Source organism: Kogia breviceps, chromosome X (genome assembly GCF_026419965.1).
Source record: "Kogia breviceps isolate mKogBre1 chromosome X, mKogBre1 haplotype 1, whole genome shotgun sequence".
NCBI lineage: Eukaryota > Metazoa > Chordata > Mammalia > Artiodactyla > Physeteridae > Kogia > Kogia breviceps.
The window spans coordinates 117,103,473-117,120,557 of record NC_081330.1 but is presented as its reverse complement, the minus strand read 5'-3'; the positions used below and the strand labels follow the sequence as shown (position 1 = coordinate 117,120,557).

At 33.8% G+C, this 17,085-nt stretch overlaps 1 protein-coding gene across 14 annotated transcripts in view; it reads left to right on the top strand.

The window, feature by feature from the left end:
- CNKSR2 (connector enhancer of kinase suppressor of Ras 2) overlaps positions 1-17,085 on the top strand; it is a 258,376-nt gene that overhangs the window by 84,538 nt on the left and 156,753 nt on the right. For all 14 annotated transcript variants that reach the window (XM_059051140.2, XM_059051142.2, XM_059051141.2 and 11 more), the window contains one exon: positions 13,751-13,792. In XM_059051140.2, coding sequence (XP_058907123.1) covers positions 13,751-13,792 — 42 coding nt within the window. The remainder of the gene's footprint in view (positions 1-13,750; positions 13,793-17,085) is intronic.

Sequence of the window (17,085 nt, the reverse complement as noted above, 5' to 3'; positions counted from 1 at the left end):
ATTCTTGATGTTAAAAAAGATACATGATTATTGGTAGCTGCAAATTTTCTGAAGGCTCAGACTGAAAGGTAAAAAAGTGATGAAATTATTACATGATGATAAGACCTTAGGAAAGCATCTTTCTGACACTTTTTTTTGAAAAAAAAAATTTTAAACTTACTATATATTATACGAAAATGAAATAGGCTGTTTTTATAGGTTTATTCTTTTACAAACCTAAACTATATTACTGCATGTTATCTGAGCATCTTACCAAAACACTTTTAAAGATATAGATAGTATCACCATTAATAATAACAGAACTAGATGTGTGGTTTAATATACTAATCAAATTCTTTTAGATAGCAAATGACAGGATACTGTTTCTCAGACATCTGTTTTCTCACTATTACATTTCTAAATTTATGTAGTATTATATATACACACAAAAGAATTCATGTCATATATATGTTATGAAGCATAAGAATAATCAGATACTCATAAATTGGCCATTTAATTTAATAACTAGAACATTACCAACATTGTCTTAGTTACAACTGTGCTCCTCCCCATCTCATTACCCTGCCTCTTCTCAGGGTGGTTTTTTTTTTTTTTTTTTTTTCGTAAAATAGTTTGAAAACATCTCATTTAGTTGTGCTTGTCTTTGAGCTTTATAAAAATAGTATCACTCTGCACATTACTTTCTTCCCTTGATGTATTTCTGAATTCATTCATGTTTTGTTTAGTCACTGTAGTTCATTCACTTTCACTTCATATAATACTTAATTGTGTGTATATACTCCAATGTGTATCCATTCTCCTGACCATGAATATTTGGATGTATACTTACATTTAATTATGTATGTAGGAGGGTAATTGCTGGCTTATACAGTATACACATGCTCATCTTTACAAAGGTACCACATCCTGTTCTCAAAGTTTTATTGCTTATTTATGTAATGTACTTTCATTGTCTTCCTACCTTCTGAATTACTATATTTTATCTTATTATGCAGTTCATCTTTTGAGCGGCTTTTAAAATTTTCTCACAAAGACTCCAAGAAGATAGAACTTTTACTATTATTGCTATATTATATATAAGGAAACAGATGTAGAAAGATGGATTAGGTGATTCTTAACCCTTGTAGGTGGTCAGTTTTTCAGAAGAGAATCCCTGATATGCTCCCATTTGTAATGTACTGTGATGATTCTTTTTAAAGAATCAAGCCAAAAGTAATACTAATCCATTTAAGAAAAGATTTGCAGTGGTGAATGCAAGTTGTCTGCCTTTTGCACCTCTGTGTCTCCAGTGCCTGGCAAATAAATGTCTGTTGAAAGAATGAAAGGATTAATTTTCCCCTTAAAATTTCACCTAAAAAAGGGTTATAGGATTTTAAATGTAGCTGCTGTAACTCATTCTGATGCTGATGAAAACCTGAGAGAGAACTAAACAGAAAATACTGTTTTTTCAAAGTTGATAAAATCCAGGTATATCATGATTATTACAGGTACAAAATTAGTCCTTAAAATTTTAAGGCTGCTTTTTCCTATTTCTTCTCCTTTTAATGCTTGTAACTCCAGGAAGATGAGTTGGGAGAGACAGTGGTGATGGCACCAGTCTCCTTGTGAAACTGGTAATGAGCTAGTGAATTGGGGAGGGGAGGGGAAAGGAATTATTGTGGAGAGGATCAGAAGCTTGGAGGGGAGGGCTGGTTTTGGAGCTAAAAAAGGTTCCTATGACTGTCCAGTCTGCTTCCCACCCTCCCCAAATAAATCCATGTGTGCGTTTCCGAGTATCATTTAGAATGCTTTTGTAGCTCAAAAATTCCAATTTTGATCTGATAGCAAATTTAGAAACCTGAGCCCTAAAGGAATATAGAACATGATGTTACTGGACTATGCAATGCCATAGCAGGAGTTATCACAGTACCTAAAGAGAAAAATCAAAAGGTTTGATTAGGTAACTTTATTGGTTCTGGTTCTGCAAATATTTTCTTGTGTATCTTGCTCTTATTTAAGTGCTGTCTGCAAAGTTTTTAATGCCTTTTGACATGTCTACCCTAGCACTATTCAGCAGTTATTAATACCATAACTATTAATTTCCTTCTCAATGTCTCACTGTTTTCCACAGCCCTCCTCACGCCACTAAATATCTCACTAGGCCTCCTGTTTCCTCCCATTTAAACTGTCTGCACAAATGTTCTCCTGCCCTGTCTCCCCACAAAGATTCTGAACTGCCTTTTAAAATTGAAATGTATTCGGCCCTTGGCTCTTCTGTTCATCTCTTTAACCCCTCCCTAAAACCATACCATCTGGATAAATCCTATTCCTTATGACATTCAAAAAGTATTAGCAAGAAAAAAAGGGTTATATAAAGTGTAATAGGCAGGCAATGGTATCATTACTATTTTGAGGTTGGCAAAGTGCTTTTACAACATGTTATCAGATTTGTTCCTCCCAATAATCAGGTGAAGTAGGTAGACCAGATGTCATCCCAATTTTGTAAATGAGTAAATGGAATTTTAGAGAGAGACAGTGACATAGTCAGTTAGTGACATGGCCAGGACTTAGATCCAGGTGCTTTGTAATACTTCTTGCTCACTGTTTCTCAAGTTTGGCCTCATCTTAGAATCAAGTAAAGAACTCTTTATTTAAAAACACTGATATCTGGGTCCCATCCAAGGCCTATTAAATCAGACTCTCTGTGGTGGGGTTGTAATCAGTATTTTTTAAATGATACCTCAGTTGATTCTAATGTGGAGCCAAATTTGATAACCACTGTGATATAGTCACACTTTACTGGTTTACTCTAAGATGAACGTGAGGTGGGAAGAAAATGTATGGGATCAAGAACAGTGTTTACCAATGGTTGGTCCATGGACCATGATTCACCCAGGGAAGCTTGCTAAACATGCACATTCCCTGGACTTCACCACAGCACAGTATGAATGACTGGGAACTATGGATCAGGAGGTTCAACTATTAATAGGTGATATCAGCCCAGAGCCCACACTTTTATAAAAGAGACTAGTTAAAGTTTTGAATTTACTACTGTGGTTATCAATTCATAGTCTATCTGTGCCATACATGCATATCCAAAAGGATTAGACTTGTCCTTTGAAACATCAAATATAAGTTACTAACAAAAATGGTCATTGTGCATTTGTAATAAGGGGAGAACCAGTTCTAGAAACTAATGTGGTGTCAACAGACAGAGGCAGGAACTAGAGTTACTAAAACAAGAAGGAATAATAATAACATTTTTAGCATTTATTATGAATCATATTATGCCTTACATGGATTATATCATTGAATCATTACACAAAATATATGACATAGATTTTCATTCTTACATAAGATGAACGCAGCAAATCAAAGAAAATATAGAGCTACTCTACTAGTTATAGGCACTGATTTTCTGAGGCATTTTGCCCTTCTGCCGAAGTAGTTTTTAATAACCCAGGCCTCTTGGGTTGGGTCAGAATAACCACCAATATCAGATAGGTAATTCAGATGAAATTAGGCCCTAACACAAGCGAAATAATGGATTGAAATTGTAATTGATATTGGCAGGTTGAAGAACTGGTCAGAATTAAGTAATTAGGACAAGTGAGCATGAATCAAACTTAAAAAAATGAGGCAAAAATTCTCTAAAATACAAGATGGGAAAAGACTAGATTTGCATGAAGGTAGCAGAATGTAATCTGAGGTTAATTGTGAATTACATTGTGTGAGGAGTGATATAGCACCTCATATTTCCTGAAACGAAGAGGTACAGTATGTAAAATTCATAGAATAGTTACTGCATTAAACTCTGCGTTGGTTAGATCTTTATTTGCCTGAGTGTTCTATTTTTCCCTCTTTTCTTTTATGGAGGATTGTATCAGTCAAAGTAAGCTAGATTATGCTGTACTAACAACCTAAAAATGTTAGTGGCTTTTAATAATACTCATGTCCAGTGCTCATGTTCCATGTCTATCCTGGGTTGCTATAGCTGTTCTCCACATCCTCTTCACTTCACAGCTCAGAGCAGCCCCTTCTTGAACACTGCTGGCAGAGGGAAAAAAGAGCATGGTGAACTATGTACTGGTTCTTAAAGTTTCTGCATGGAAATAAGACATAGCACTTTGGCTCACATTTTGTTGAACAAAGTAAGTCATAGATCCATGGCCAACATCAGTGGCTCCAGGAAAGTTTACTTTTCCCTTAGAAAAAGAAAGTATATATTTAGAAATCGTAATACAAATCTGCTACAGTAATGAATCTCTAAACAATTCCAGTATAGCATTATACTAGAATTTTAAGGACAACAATGTTCATTTGAATATAAGGAAAGAGACAATAAAATTAGGTGCTGACATTTTAAATATCAAGAAAACAGCTTGGTAAAGGATGAATTTGAAGAATTTCTTCTTTTCCCTCAATGGTGTGTTTGTATGCATGTGTGTGTCTCTTGGTATTTTAATTATAATCTATTGGAATATGGGGTGGGAGGTTTGGTGGGAGGGGGGACTTCTCGAATTTTTTCAAAGCCTAAAATTCTGCCTTATAATCATGCAGTGTTATGACTAGGAAACACTAAATGGATACTGATTCTGTGTAATATCTATTTTGAAGGTGTACCACATTAAGCCTAGATTTGAGCTAGTAGTATTACTCAGACAATTTAGTATTTGCTAGGATTTAAATATCTTATCATCATCAGTGATCTATAAATATTTATTGAGTGCCCAGGTAAGTGGCACTTTTTCATATGTTGGAAACAGTTACTGAAAAGAAATGGTTTCATTTTGTCCAAGAAAGTGCATTCTAAGTAGATAAAAAGGACAAAGATACATGACCTTAAGGAATTTTTTAAACTAATACTTAGAATTTGTTTCACATATACTATAACTTCCATTTATTTTCTGGCAACCAAGTGTATGATCTTGAATTGAAGAATTAATGTTTAATTTATATGTTTATTTGTAATGGGGTGTGGTATTTATCTTTGCTTGAACTCTTTAGTTGAATTTGTCACAAGGGAAAAATTGTCTCCCAATTTTAGATCCTATAGATTTTCTTTTCATTGTGATATATTAGATGCTCATTACAGTAAGTAACTTGAACGTGTGGAAGCTAGAGAGACTTACAAAGAAATTTTAGCTTCATTGAATGAATATAAAATTCTTGATATCTTTTGCATAATATGAATCTTCATGCAGAAAATGGCCCAATTATTTTTGTTGAAAATATCTGCTGAGATCATGCAGATTAAAATTTAAAACGAAACTCATGTTGAAAGTTATTTTAAAACTGTGAAATTCTATTTTTGTACAAAATAGGAGTATGAAGAGACTAAGTGTACTGTACTAGTTTGTATAGCAGTTAGTTTTGTTTTAAAACTATGGCTTTAAAAGTTTCATTTTTTTACACCTCACCTGTAAAACCAGTGTTAAATATTTACCGTGGAATATGGAAATAGAGAATCAATGGAAAAAAATAATCATAACTGATAAATTCATATTTTATTTATAGAGTGTACAGAGCACCTTGAGAAATTAAAGAGACAGTGCAGTTGAATATAAGATTCCTTCTTTGAAAATATTGACAATCTAATGGGAAAGACTAAGACCAACAAAGAGATTACTGATGGAAACATAAAAATATGTACAGTTAGTAGTTATCTGATTGGCCATTCAAAATCATTCAGGTCTTGACTCAAGACATGCAGAATAAACAAACTTGGTTCATAATGGGGATTAGCTCATTCACTGCCCCTTCAAGTTGTCAAAATAAAGCTATTAAAGTTACAGGATCACAATCTCACTCTAATGAGTTTTCTAGTCAATGGTACATTGACTTGACATTTTTACTTTGTATGCCTTTTGACAGTTCAATCTTGAAAAGCCTCAGTGGTTTTTGGATTTGTTGGAGAGCCATTTAGATGCTGAAAAAACAATCAGACTCACTTCTGCTTGTACCCCCAAGTGTATATGCTAAAAGATTAGTTTCCACACCCATTCAACTGTTGGAACATTAGTCTTTCATTGTCAAGTGGAAGGCGAGAGTGATTAGAGTCAAATGGGGTTTCATTTTAGATGACCTCCTTGGGGAGAACTGGAGCAGAATTTTGAAGAGGACTATGATCCAAGATGCAGAAGAATATGGTTAATGTTCACCAACAGAAAGACTAAGATGGCCTCTAAGGTCGTGCACACCCACACATTCTCCTCCCATTCTTTGTTAATTGCACTTTTTATGTTACAACTTGTAACCTTATTTAACCTAATGAAAATCTTAGCCAATTATTTTAAAAACTGGTCATTTTAAAATTTCAACAGATACCATCCTTCAGGAACATTCTTCTTCTCATTCCAAAATAACATCAGAAAGACTAACAATATGTGGTCATTGAGTCAGTCACAATGGTGAAGGGATTGCCAAGGAGGTAATTGTGGAGTTATTGTACCTCTGCCTTGTTTGCCAAGAACATTTATCTGAAATTAGAATTAAACTATGGCGTTTTGATAATATGTTCAGGAAGGATGTCGATGCCCGTCTATTCACCGTGGACATTCTTCTTTGCACTCGGGACACTCAGTCAGCTTTCTGTCTCTGATGAATCTTAATTTAGTTTGGACTTTTATCTTTCATCCATTGCCAATCTTTTATCACTGGCCCTGCTTTCTCTGTGCCCACAAAGCTATGTGATGGGTACTTTGGATTCATTTTCATGCTCTTCCATATATTATCTTACAGAGAGAATTGGTGTCATTGTACTGTGTGGCTACTGTAGATGTCATAGTAGACTGGAATCTGCCCTTTGCTGAAGGAAAAAAAACCCTGAAGGATCTGGTTAATGACTGGGAATTAAATCCCTTTATGTTTTCTTCCCAGATATTGCTTTTACTGTTATTTGTTTCTTGGTAAATGGCTTCTCCAACTGTTGGATGGACTATAGTATATCTCTCTAGACCCTGCACTGCTGTCTAACATGGTAACCATTAGCTGCATGTGGCAATTTTGGGGTTTTTTGTGGCCGCACCTCGCGTCTTGCCGGGTCTTAGTTCCCTGACCAGGGATTGAACCTGGGCCACGGCAGTGAAAGTGCAGAGTCCTAACCACTGTACTGCCTGGGAATTCCCTGCATGTAGCAGTTGAAATGTAAATTTAATTAAAATTAAGTAGAATTATAAATTCAGTTCCTCATTTGCACTAGCCACATTTCAAGTGCTTAATAGCCACACATGTCTAATGACTATTGAATTAGATAGCACAGATATAGAATATATTATTATAACTCTATTATCACTGGAATTTGTATTAGATATGTCTCTGTAACACCACTTTCTCCATTTACTCCTGGCCACATAACTAACTCTTCCTCCATCTGGCTCTTAAACATAAGCATTGTCTGATCTTGTCCTTAGCTATCTTCTCACTACACATATTCTTTTTTGATGAATTCATTGTTGTTTGTTTTTCTTGTACCTTTAATTGTCTCTTTAATGTAAATATTTCCCAGATCTGGTTGTATTCTAGATCCACTTCCACTTTTTCAGCTACTTGCTGGACAGCTTTGTATATGTCCTCTCAGCAACTTCTAATTTTATATGCCCAAAATAGAATTATTTTATTCTCCCTAAATTCTCTCCTCCTATCATCTCTACAGTGTTATTCATCCATTAGCCCTGGGGTAATGTTTAACTTTCCTCTCCCCATTATTCTCTGTATCTAATGAATCAGTCGCCCAATTCACTCATTCCTGGCTACATGTATGTCATCCACCTCTTCTCATCTCCCCTTCCACCATCATAACCTCAGTTCAAGTCCTAATTACATATCACATTTTCTATTGAAAAAGTATTCCGACTGACCTGCCTGCCTCCAGCTTTTCTCCCTTCCAAATCCATGCCTTCTTCCTCATCATTTTCGTAAAACATACGTTTGATCACTCACTTCCCATACTCACACATCTGTGAGCACTCCCTTGTAGCAGAGTAAAGAGCATACTTATCCTCCCTAGAGCTGAAATGTCTACTTGGTATGTCTAGAAAGGTACACAACTTTCCAGGTCTCTTCCATCTGAGACCAGGCACCAAAGTTACTCCTGTAACTAAAGGAAAGGAACAAGAGGAAAGGAACTATGAGAAAAGGAACAAGAGATGTCTATTTGAGTTGTTAAGCTAGACCAGAGAGTTTGAACTCAGCTCCCACCCCACCCCACCTCACCCCTGTAACCCCCCAGCACACACACACACACGCACACGCACACGCACACACACACGCTTATCATTCACATTGCTGTTTAACACCAACCATGGCACTGGTAAGCTACCCTGACTTCAACCTCGCCCAAATGAAAGTAACAAGAAGTTGTCAATCGACTGAGTTAAGTCTTTGCTACCCTAATAGAATGGGTCTTCAAAATACATTGTTATACAAAACTAAAGCTTTTATTCCCTTTAAAACAACAAAATTCTTCCAGCCTATCATTAGTAGCTCTCCACAATATGACATTTTTTTCTAAACTTTCTTTCTTACTGCACTCACCCCACATACCTTACACTTCAGCCAAATTGGTTTGCTTACTCCTCATTGTGCCTTTGTTCAGTGTGTTCACATAATTTGGAACGATCTTTCCTCATGAACCCCCAATTTCCAGATTTAAAAGCTATTTAAGGCCAGCTAAAATATCTTCTCCTGCAGAAGGTCAGTCCAGAGTTAACAAGTAAGGGTTTATCTCCTTTTTTATGGGATCTTCTGCTAGCATTTATCTTGTTTACCTTGTATTATTATTTGAATAGTTTCACCTACTTCTCTACTAAATAATGAAATAATGGCCAAGGACCAAGTTTAATTTATCTTTGATCACCCAATAGTCCCTGACAGTGAATTGCATTTAGAAGATGCAAAAAAAAAAAAAAAAAAAAAACAAACAAACACCTTTTTGGTGAATAGTATTGTTGTGACTTGAGTGAATGAATGAATGAATAAGAGTATAACACTAACTCATTACATGAATTAATCACTGAAGCAGCATACGAAGAAATTTTGATACCTTAATAATAGAATATGTGAAGTATTCATTATGCAAGTACCATTATCAAAGGATTGCATAGATGAATTATTTAAATATTACTTGTAAGCAAAGCAATATTTTTATATTATTTGTATAAATCTACTATAATATATGTACTAAAAAGATACAGATGAAAATTTATAGAATTTATAGTTATAAAGTTCCATGGAATGGTATATAACATTAGAGACATACACTATTTCTCTTCACTCTCTTTATGTATTCAATATTAATAACTTATGTACTGTTCTTGTGACTATCTATAATACACGGTTGATGAGAAATATTACTTGTACTGAGCATCCTAATCCCTAGGTGACAAAGTATTCAACATTTATGGTAAAATATATAATGGAATTTTTTAATGTATTCTGCTCAGTATAGCAACTGGATCATTGTTTCACAGAAAAGGTAACTGATTATGATCCTGTGTGGGTGATCTTATTTTGCTAAGAAAAAAAGGGATCAAAATTGAAGACACACTCCTCTTTTTTATAAATATTGTCATATTAGGAATTTGGGGCATTTAAATGTGCATCACATGGTTTGTATAAGCATTATATGTAAAAAGGATAAAGAAGAAATGCAAGTGTTATTTTGCATGTACAGTAAAAGACAGCATGAGCTACTGAAGAAAATTCCTGGGAGTATATAGTGGCATAGCTCTAAATCCAATTTTAAAAATCTAAATTTAATCCTAACCTAAAAATAACTAGAACGTCAGAGGTGTGCCTTTCCATAGTATGAATAAGTTCATAAAACGGAAATTTCTCCATATGCAGTGCAATTTTATTTTTAAAACTTGGGGGTATGACCTTTTGGGAAAAGAGTTGGCCCTAAGTGGTAACAAAACCCACACTTCAGAAGCAAATACTTTAAAATCACAATTTGATGGAAATAAAATTACTTACTGATAAGATGACTCCCTCAAAGTACCTAGGGCTGTTTAAATATTTAGCACAATAAAATGAACTCCAAGAAATTATAGCTTAACTAAGTAGAATATAGTCATTTAGTTTCTATTCTTCTCCCTAATATAAAGCAGCAGGTTAATATGTGCTTTTTGTGTTGTTCTGCTTTATTGTTTTGTTTTTATTATGCTGTGTCTCAACCTTTGTGAAAGCCTTTGGTTTTCAATGATGAAGAGGCATTCTGGCTGAAAGAAGGTAGAGATACAGACAAGTAGAAGCAGTATTCAAAGTAGTAAGCTATTTAAAGAGAAGTAAGTTTACTAGCAGGAAAGAAAAAACAATCAATAAATTGGGGGAACGTGTAACCAAAACACAAAGCTCTGAGAAGCTGAGAACTGTTTAGAGTGAGCTAGCAGATACTGTTTTTAAAGCAGTTTACTGTTTTATGGATTCTGTATATTTGATCAGTTTTGGTTTGATTTGGTTTGGTATTCTTCTAACACATGATATCCTATAAAATAGAATACGTGTTTCTCAAAATATTATCTTTATCAAAATCATCTTGAGGACCCGTACTCCGGATCTACTGAATCTCTATTTCTGGGGATGGACCTCAGGATCAGCATTTTAACCCACTCCCCAAGTGATTCTCACATATATACAGAAGTAAAATCTGAAAAATCACTGCAGTAGCTTAACTGTGTTTGGGTGTAGTTTCATTGCTTTTGCAGTAATGCCTTTATTTTCTTTGCCTAAAAGACCTACTTTTTCTAAGACCCAATTAAAAGCCACCTTTCCTGATATTTTTTTTAAGGCAAAGTTAAAGTTGTTTCCTCCTCTGCTTCCCCAGCCCCATGATCCTGCCTTTATTATAGTAATTATTGGTGTCCCAAAAGTCTTAGTGCATATTTAAGCTTTAATAACTTCACATGTATAAATATGGTATAAACATCTTTTGAATTTTAATTATTTCAATTTCTTTTACAATCATTTAGTTTTATTTCAAATGGTAAGTTTTTAATTTTAATATTTGTGTGACAGTTTTTTAGACCCATGGAAATACTCGGCCACCTTAGTCACCTGATGTAGCTCCCTTAGACTTTATCTTGTGGGGTCATCTCAAAATTGTCAAGTATGCATCAGTACTTCATTCTTTGAATAATACTAAGGCCAGGATCACAAATGTAATCCTTTTAGTCACTGAGGAGGAGCAGCTGATGAAAGTTTTTACAAAGTTTGAAATTTGACTTGCACAATGTATAGCCCAACACAGTGGTTCCGTTGAATTTTAATAAGAAATATATTAATATTTTTAAATTTTAAATAATTGACCTTTCATATGTTGATTTGTGTAACTTCATGGCATTTATACTTCTAAAGTTATTGAAATTTAAAACCACATGAAGACTGTAGAATTCTACATATTTTAACTTCTTTGTGTGAATGCCTATCTCCTTAAACTGCACTTCTCTAAGCCATGTTTTACTCATCCTTACATCCTTAACACAGATGATTAATATTTGCTGAATCAAGAGGAAAAGTACATCTATTATACATTATCCAATTGGTTTAGTATAGTCAATATTATTAAACTGTTACTAAATATATTTAGATACATTTAGTATATTTAAAATTTGGCTTCAAACATTAATATACTTAATATTTAGTAATATTTACTGTTTCCATCCATTACAGTTATCCTTTTAGATGCTCAAATTGCTTCATCTCTGACCAGTGAGAATCTCTTCATGTTGGCTTCTGAGTCCTACTGACACAATACTCATAGTCTTTAATAGCTTCTTTCTATCCTGTGTCACAATATAATCCATGCTCCTCTTGTACAGTTCCTATCCCAGATCTGGTATTAGCCTTTTTTCCAAGAAGGTTTGGAAAATGGTATTTGAAGACCACCAATTGTGGGGAGTTCATTTATTACTAAATTGGTCATTGTTTCTATGCTTTTTCAGTGGACAGAGCTAAGAGAAGCATACATACATACATACATAATACAGCAAGAGACTCTAAGGTTTTTACTTCATTTCTTATATATGTATCTGCTTCCTCCCATGCTAAAATTGCTTACCAATGTCACCAAGAGTGATAGAATGATACTGTCATATAACTGTTCAATTGCTTCATCCTATAAAACACACACAACAGTTTCAACAAAACAGTAACAGAATAACAACACTACTACCAACAATATGGTTACTGAAAATAGTATAAGATTTTGGTTAACAGTTCTTTTTCTTATATCATACTAGGGATGTACAAGTAGAGTATATTTTAAAGAGACTTGAAATAGTTACTCTGTGTGATTATTCTATCAGTAGCAGAATATTCATTTAGATCATATTTACTTTTTTCCTTGAGAAGAATCCCTCTGAAGTTTGAACATTTAATCATATCCTCTGATTCTAGGAAGGTAGGTAATTAATGAAACTTGCATCCATTACAGCTGAAGCTAGCTGTAGAGGCAGCATGGGGAAACTGGGCAACTTCCCAGCTTTTTCCAAATCGTCTTCCCAGTGTAATTGTGTTTGAAGTTAATTCTGTAAAATTGGACTCTTCCAAATTCAGATGTAAGTACAAATGCACTTTCCAAATATAAATGTTTTATCTACACCTTAGCTCCTCTGTACACATAATTCATAGTTAATTATTAGGAGTTGACTTTATATGAGTATATAGACACAGATATGATGGTGTTTGTAACAAACTTCTCCTTTGGCACAGAATGGCAAGGCCCAATCCTTAAGTATTTCTATTAGTTTGTGAAATGAATTAGGCCAAATTTAACTTTAAAAATTTTGGCCTGATAAGAATATGTACTTCTTCTGACAAGGTATTGTGGTGAAGTGGCATTACCAAAAGCTATGTTGAGTAAGATTCCTTTGTGTCAAAATTAAATTAAGGGGAAAAAATGACGTGGATTCTCATTCCTCAAAATATGCAGTATTGTGGAATATGGATTTTTTTTTCAAAGTTAGATAGCCAAATAATAATTAGTTAACTTTATATTTTAACATAAAAGTAATTAGTTTAAAATTTTTAAATGATACAGAGCAACAATAATTCATAGTTAAAATTATTTGTCATTTACTGTATGCTAGATTGTGCTAAGCCATTTATTTCATTTGCTTATTTGATTCTCACACATCCTTATTGGTTTACTTAAAATATCGTGCCCATTTTATAAATTCCTTGAGTAAACTGAACCATAGAAACACGAAGTTTCTAAGCAAAGATCATTTTGCTATATTACTGCTTATTGTAAGTCTAGCAATTGCAGATAAAAAGACAATGGTGAATTTTTTTTAATAATTTTTTTGTAATTTCAGGAACTCAAATTTAGGCAAGAACTATAAACTTGATATTCATTAGTAGCATATATCAATGTTAAGTGCATAATAAAAGTGTATTTAATATCTTGCAATAAAGTATTTTTGAGATTTTTGATATGACTATTGAAATAAGTACTAGTGTTTATCTTAATGTTCCAATCTATAGTAGATCAGTATTTGAAATGTTGGAAATATTTCAACAAAATACATTTATCACATGTAAAAGTTTAGACAGGAAATGATTATAGTAATTTTTCCAATATTTGTTTTTATATCTATTCAATGTATATTATCCTCTATTATGTATGTTTAAAATTAGTAGAATTAGAAAACACAGTTAAGCAAAAATTAAAATATCCCTGTAACTGACCATCAGAGCTAACCAATGTGAATATATTAGTTAGAAGGAATGCTTGATTTTTTAAATTAATGTATATGTTTCTTATTTTTAGGATTGTACTGTATATGAAACAGAGAATAAAATTCTTCATGTGGTAAGTATACTTGGATTTATTTTCACCTTCATTACAAAATATGTATTCCTTTGTTTAACTAGCTATTAAAAAGCTACAGCCTATAAAAAAGTGAGCCCTGTATATTTTATAGGAAAAGTACCAAAAAATCAAAACATAACAGGTTATATTGGTTATAACCATTCTATTGTAACTTAATAGAAAAATATGACACAGTACTTTAAGATTGTAGTATGTGGCAAGGTTAAAGTGCAATAAAAATAAAGAATCTAAAGAAAAGGAAATTTGAAATAAGAATTTTTCACTCTTGACCTGTGACAAAAAGAGATCAGAGAAAAGTATTTGGTTGTATAACAGAGATAATTTACCTCTGTTGTCATTTGGATGAAGTACTTCATAAAATAATCAAACTGCCTTTACTCTGATTCTGTGTTCACCAAACGTCTAAATTTTAACTTGGCCATATGTATTGAATCAATTCATGACTTTGCATGTATTTTATTTTATTACTAGAACTACTGAGTATGAGTACATTATACTTTGTAGAAAGGCATCTTCTTTCTTCTTAATGAAGTTTGCTGGTTTTCTTTTTTTTAATAAATTTATTTATTGTATTTATTTACTTTTGGCTGCACTGGGTCTTCATTGCTGCGCACGGGCTTTCTCTAGTTGTGATGAGCAGGGGCTACTCTTCGTTGAGGTACACGGGCTTCTCGTTGCAGTGTCTTCTCTTGTTGCGGAGCACGGGCTCTAGGCGCACGGGCTTCAGTAGTTGTGGCATGTGGGCTCAATAGTTGTGGCTCACAGGCCCTAGAGCACAGGCTCAGTAGTGGCACACAGGCTTAGTTGCTCCGCAGCATATGGGATCTTTCCGGACCAGGGCTCAAACCCGTATCCCCTGCATTGGCAGGCAGATTCTTAACCACTGCGCCACTAGGGAAGCCCTTGCTGCTGCTTTTCTTTGTTAATCCATTTCTTGGTTGATGCTCATCTGCCCTAATAACTTCACCTCTATTAGAGATGAGTGACAACATAAATAACATTGAAGATGTTTCAAAATAAATGCAATATATTTACTTCGGCAATTTTGCATGTCAGCTAGTGAGAATTTAAAGATCTTGTCTAATAATGATTGAGACAGTGGATGGCATTAACCAATCAATTCAGCTCAGAAAGCACGTGTATTTTCATGTTATTACTCCACTGCCCTTCCTGGCCTTTTTATGCAAGGATGGCCCAGCCTTCACTAGAAGATTGTATACTTGTGTATTACTTTTCTCACAGTAAGAATTATTTTTTTAAAATAATAAAATAGTATAGTATTCCACTTGGTATGTAATGCTGGGATACTTTATTTTTATTTATTTATCTGTTTATTTTTGAAGCATAGTTTACAATGGAATACTTTCTTTAAAACAAAATTTTCAGAAACGTCTCTTTGTAGGTTTCCTGTAATATAGAAGAAATCACTTGGAGTCTAAAAATCTGTGTCTGAAACCTAGTTCTATCACTTTCTGTCTCAGTGACCTTAGTCAAGTGATTTAACATTTTTTGAGCTTTTGCTCTTTTTTAAAGTAAATTTTAACAATTAAAAAAATTTACTGAGATAAAATTATGTTAGTTCCAGGTATACAACATAATGATTCAATATTTGTAAGAGACTTTGTTCTTAATATGTAAGGTGAGTATGTGTACTCATATAACCTAGTAGAGATTACAGTAGCTTGAGATATGCACTAGAACATAAACCGCCTCAGACCAGACCCAATATCTTTATTTTGTCTGGAGGGTAGGGAGGCATTTGTCAAGAGGAAGGAGAACTTATCACGTATGAAAACCTGCTCTATCCTAGGAATTCCAGAGGCAATACAAGCATCAGAGTGTTCTTCAATACCTGGGCAAACAGAGATAGCTCAGGAACGTTGTGAGGTGTGTCTTTTCCTGACATAGATCTCTATTTAAAGATGAGTAAAGAAAAAGAATGGGAAAGAGAAGAGGAGGTATCCTCTCATATATTAGAAGAAAATCTTTCCCCATGAAGTAAGTTTATTAAGAACATCTTTTTAATGTTCTCAATAAGAACTAAAAGAACATTGTTTTATTAAAATAGAATACCATACTATAAAGAAGGTAAGGCCACTATAAACTGAGCATAATATGGACTAAGAAAACAGTCTCTAAAACTCAGAGCATGGAAAAAGAAATTAAACCATGCTGAAAGCAGCAAAAAGCAGACTGGGTATTGAAGAAAATTGAAACAGTGAGACACAAGATAAACTTTAATGATGCTCAGATATTTAGTAAATTAATGAAAACACCAAAAATGAGAGAAGATAATAGCTATAGAGTATAGATTATGGTTAACCCACCTTCAATTAATTGTTAGTTTCTAAGAAAGAAAGTAATAGGAAACAAAGATATAATAGAATAATTTATAAATAGAAATAGGGAAATTTGGATTACTCAACAAAGTCAGAAAATGTGTTGGAAAGATAACAGTTTCAACACAAATGAACTTATATACAAAACAGAAATAGAACCACAGACATAGAAAACAAACTTACGGTTACCAGAGGGGAAAGGTGGGGGGAAGGATAAATTAGGAGTTTGGGATGAACAGATACACACTACTGTATATAAAATGGATAACCAACAAGGACCTCCTGCATAGCACAGGGAACTATAATAACCTATAAGGGAAAAGAATCTGAAAAAATAGATATAAATGTGTGTATAGCTGAATCACTTTGCTGTACACCTGAAACTAACACATCATTGTAAATCAACTATACTTCAATTTATAAAAAGAGCAATTTCAAGATATCTTCTGTAACATTTTACAATTTCTATGGCAAGAAGCAACTTTACATTCATTCAACCAGTGGCAAGAGAGACATGTGAGGTTTTGACTTCAGAGAAACAAATTTTAGAGTGTATTCACATATTTACTCTGAAACCCTAACTGCCAGAAGACAATGGAACAAAATCCATAAGCCTTTGAAGCAAAACTGTTTATATGTAACGAAATTATCATTCATAAGTGAAAGCAATAAAAAGATATTTTTAAATCAGCAAGATCACTAAAGGACCATTTTGAAAAGTATACTTGAATATGTTTACCAAATAAATGAAACAAAAGTTGAATTCCAGGATAGGAAGGTTATGGTAGCAAAGGCTTGAAGGTGAACAACAAAACCAGATGAGATGGTGTCTTAGTTTGTTGCCTCTGCTTAAACAAAAATACAATAGACTGGGTGGCTTAAACAACAAACGTTTTTCACTCTTCTGGAGGCTAGGCAGTCCAAGATCAGGGC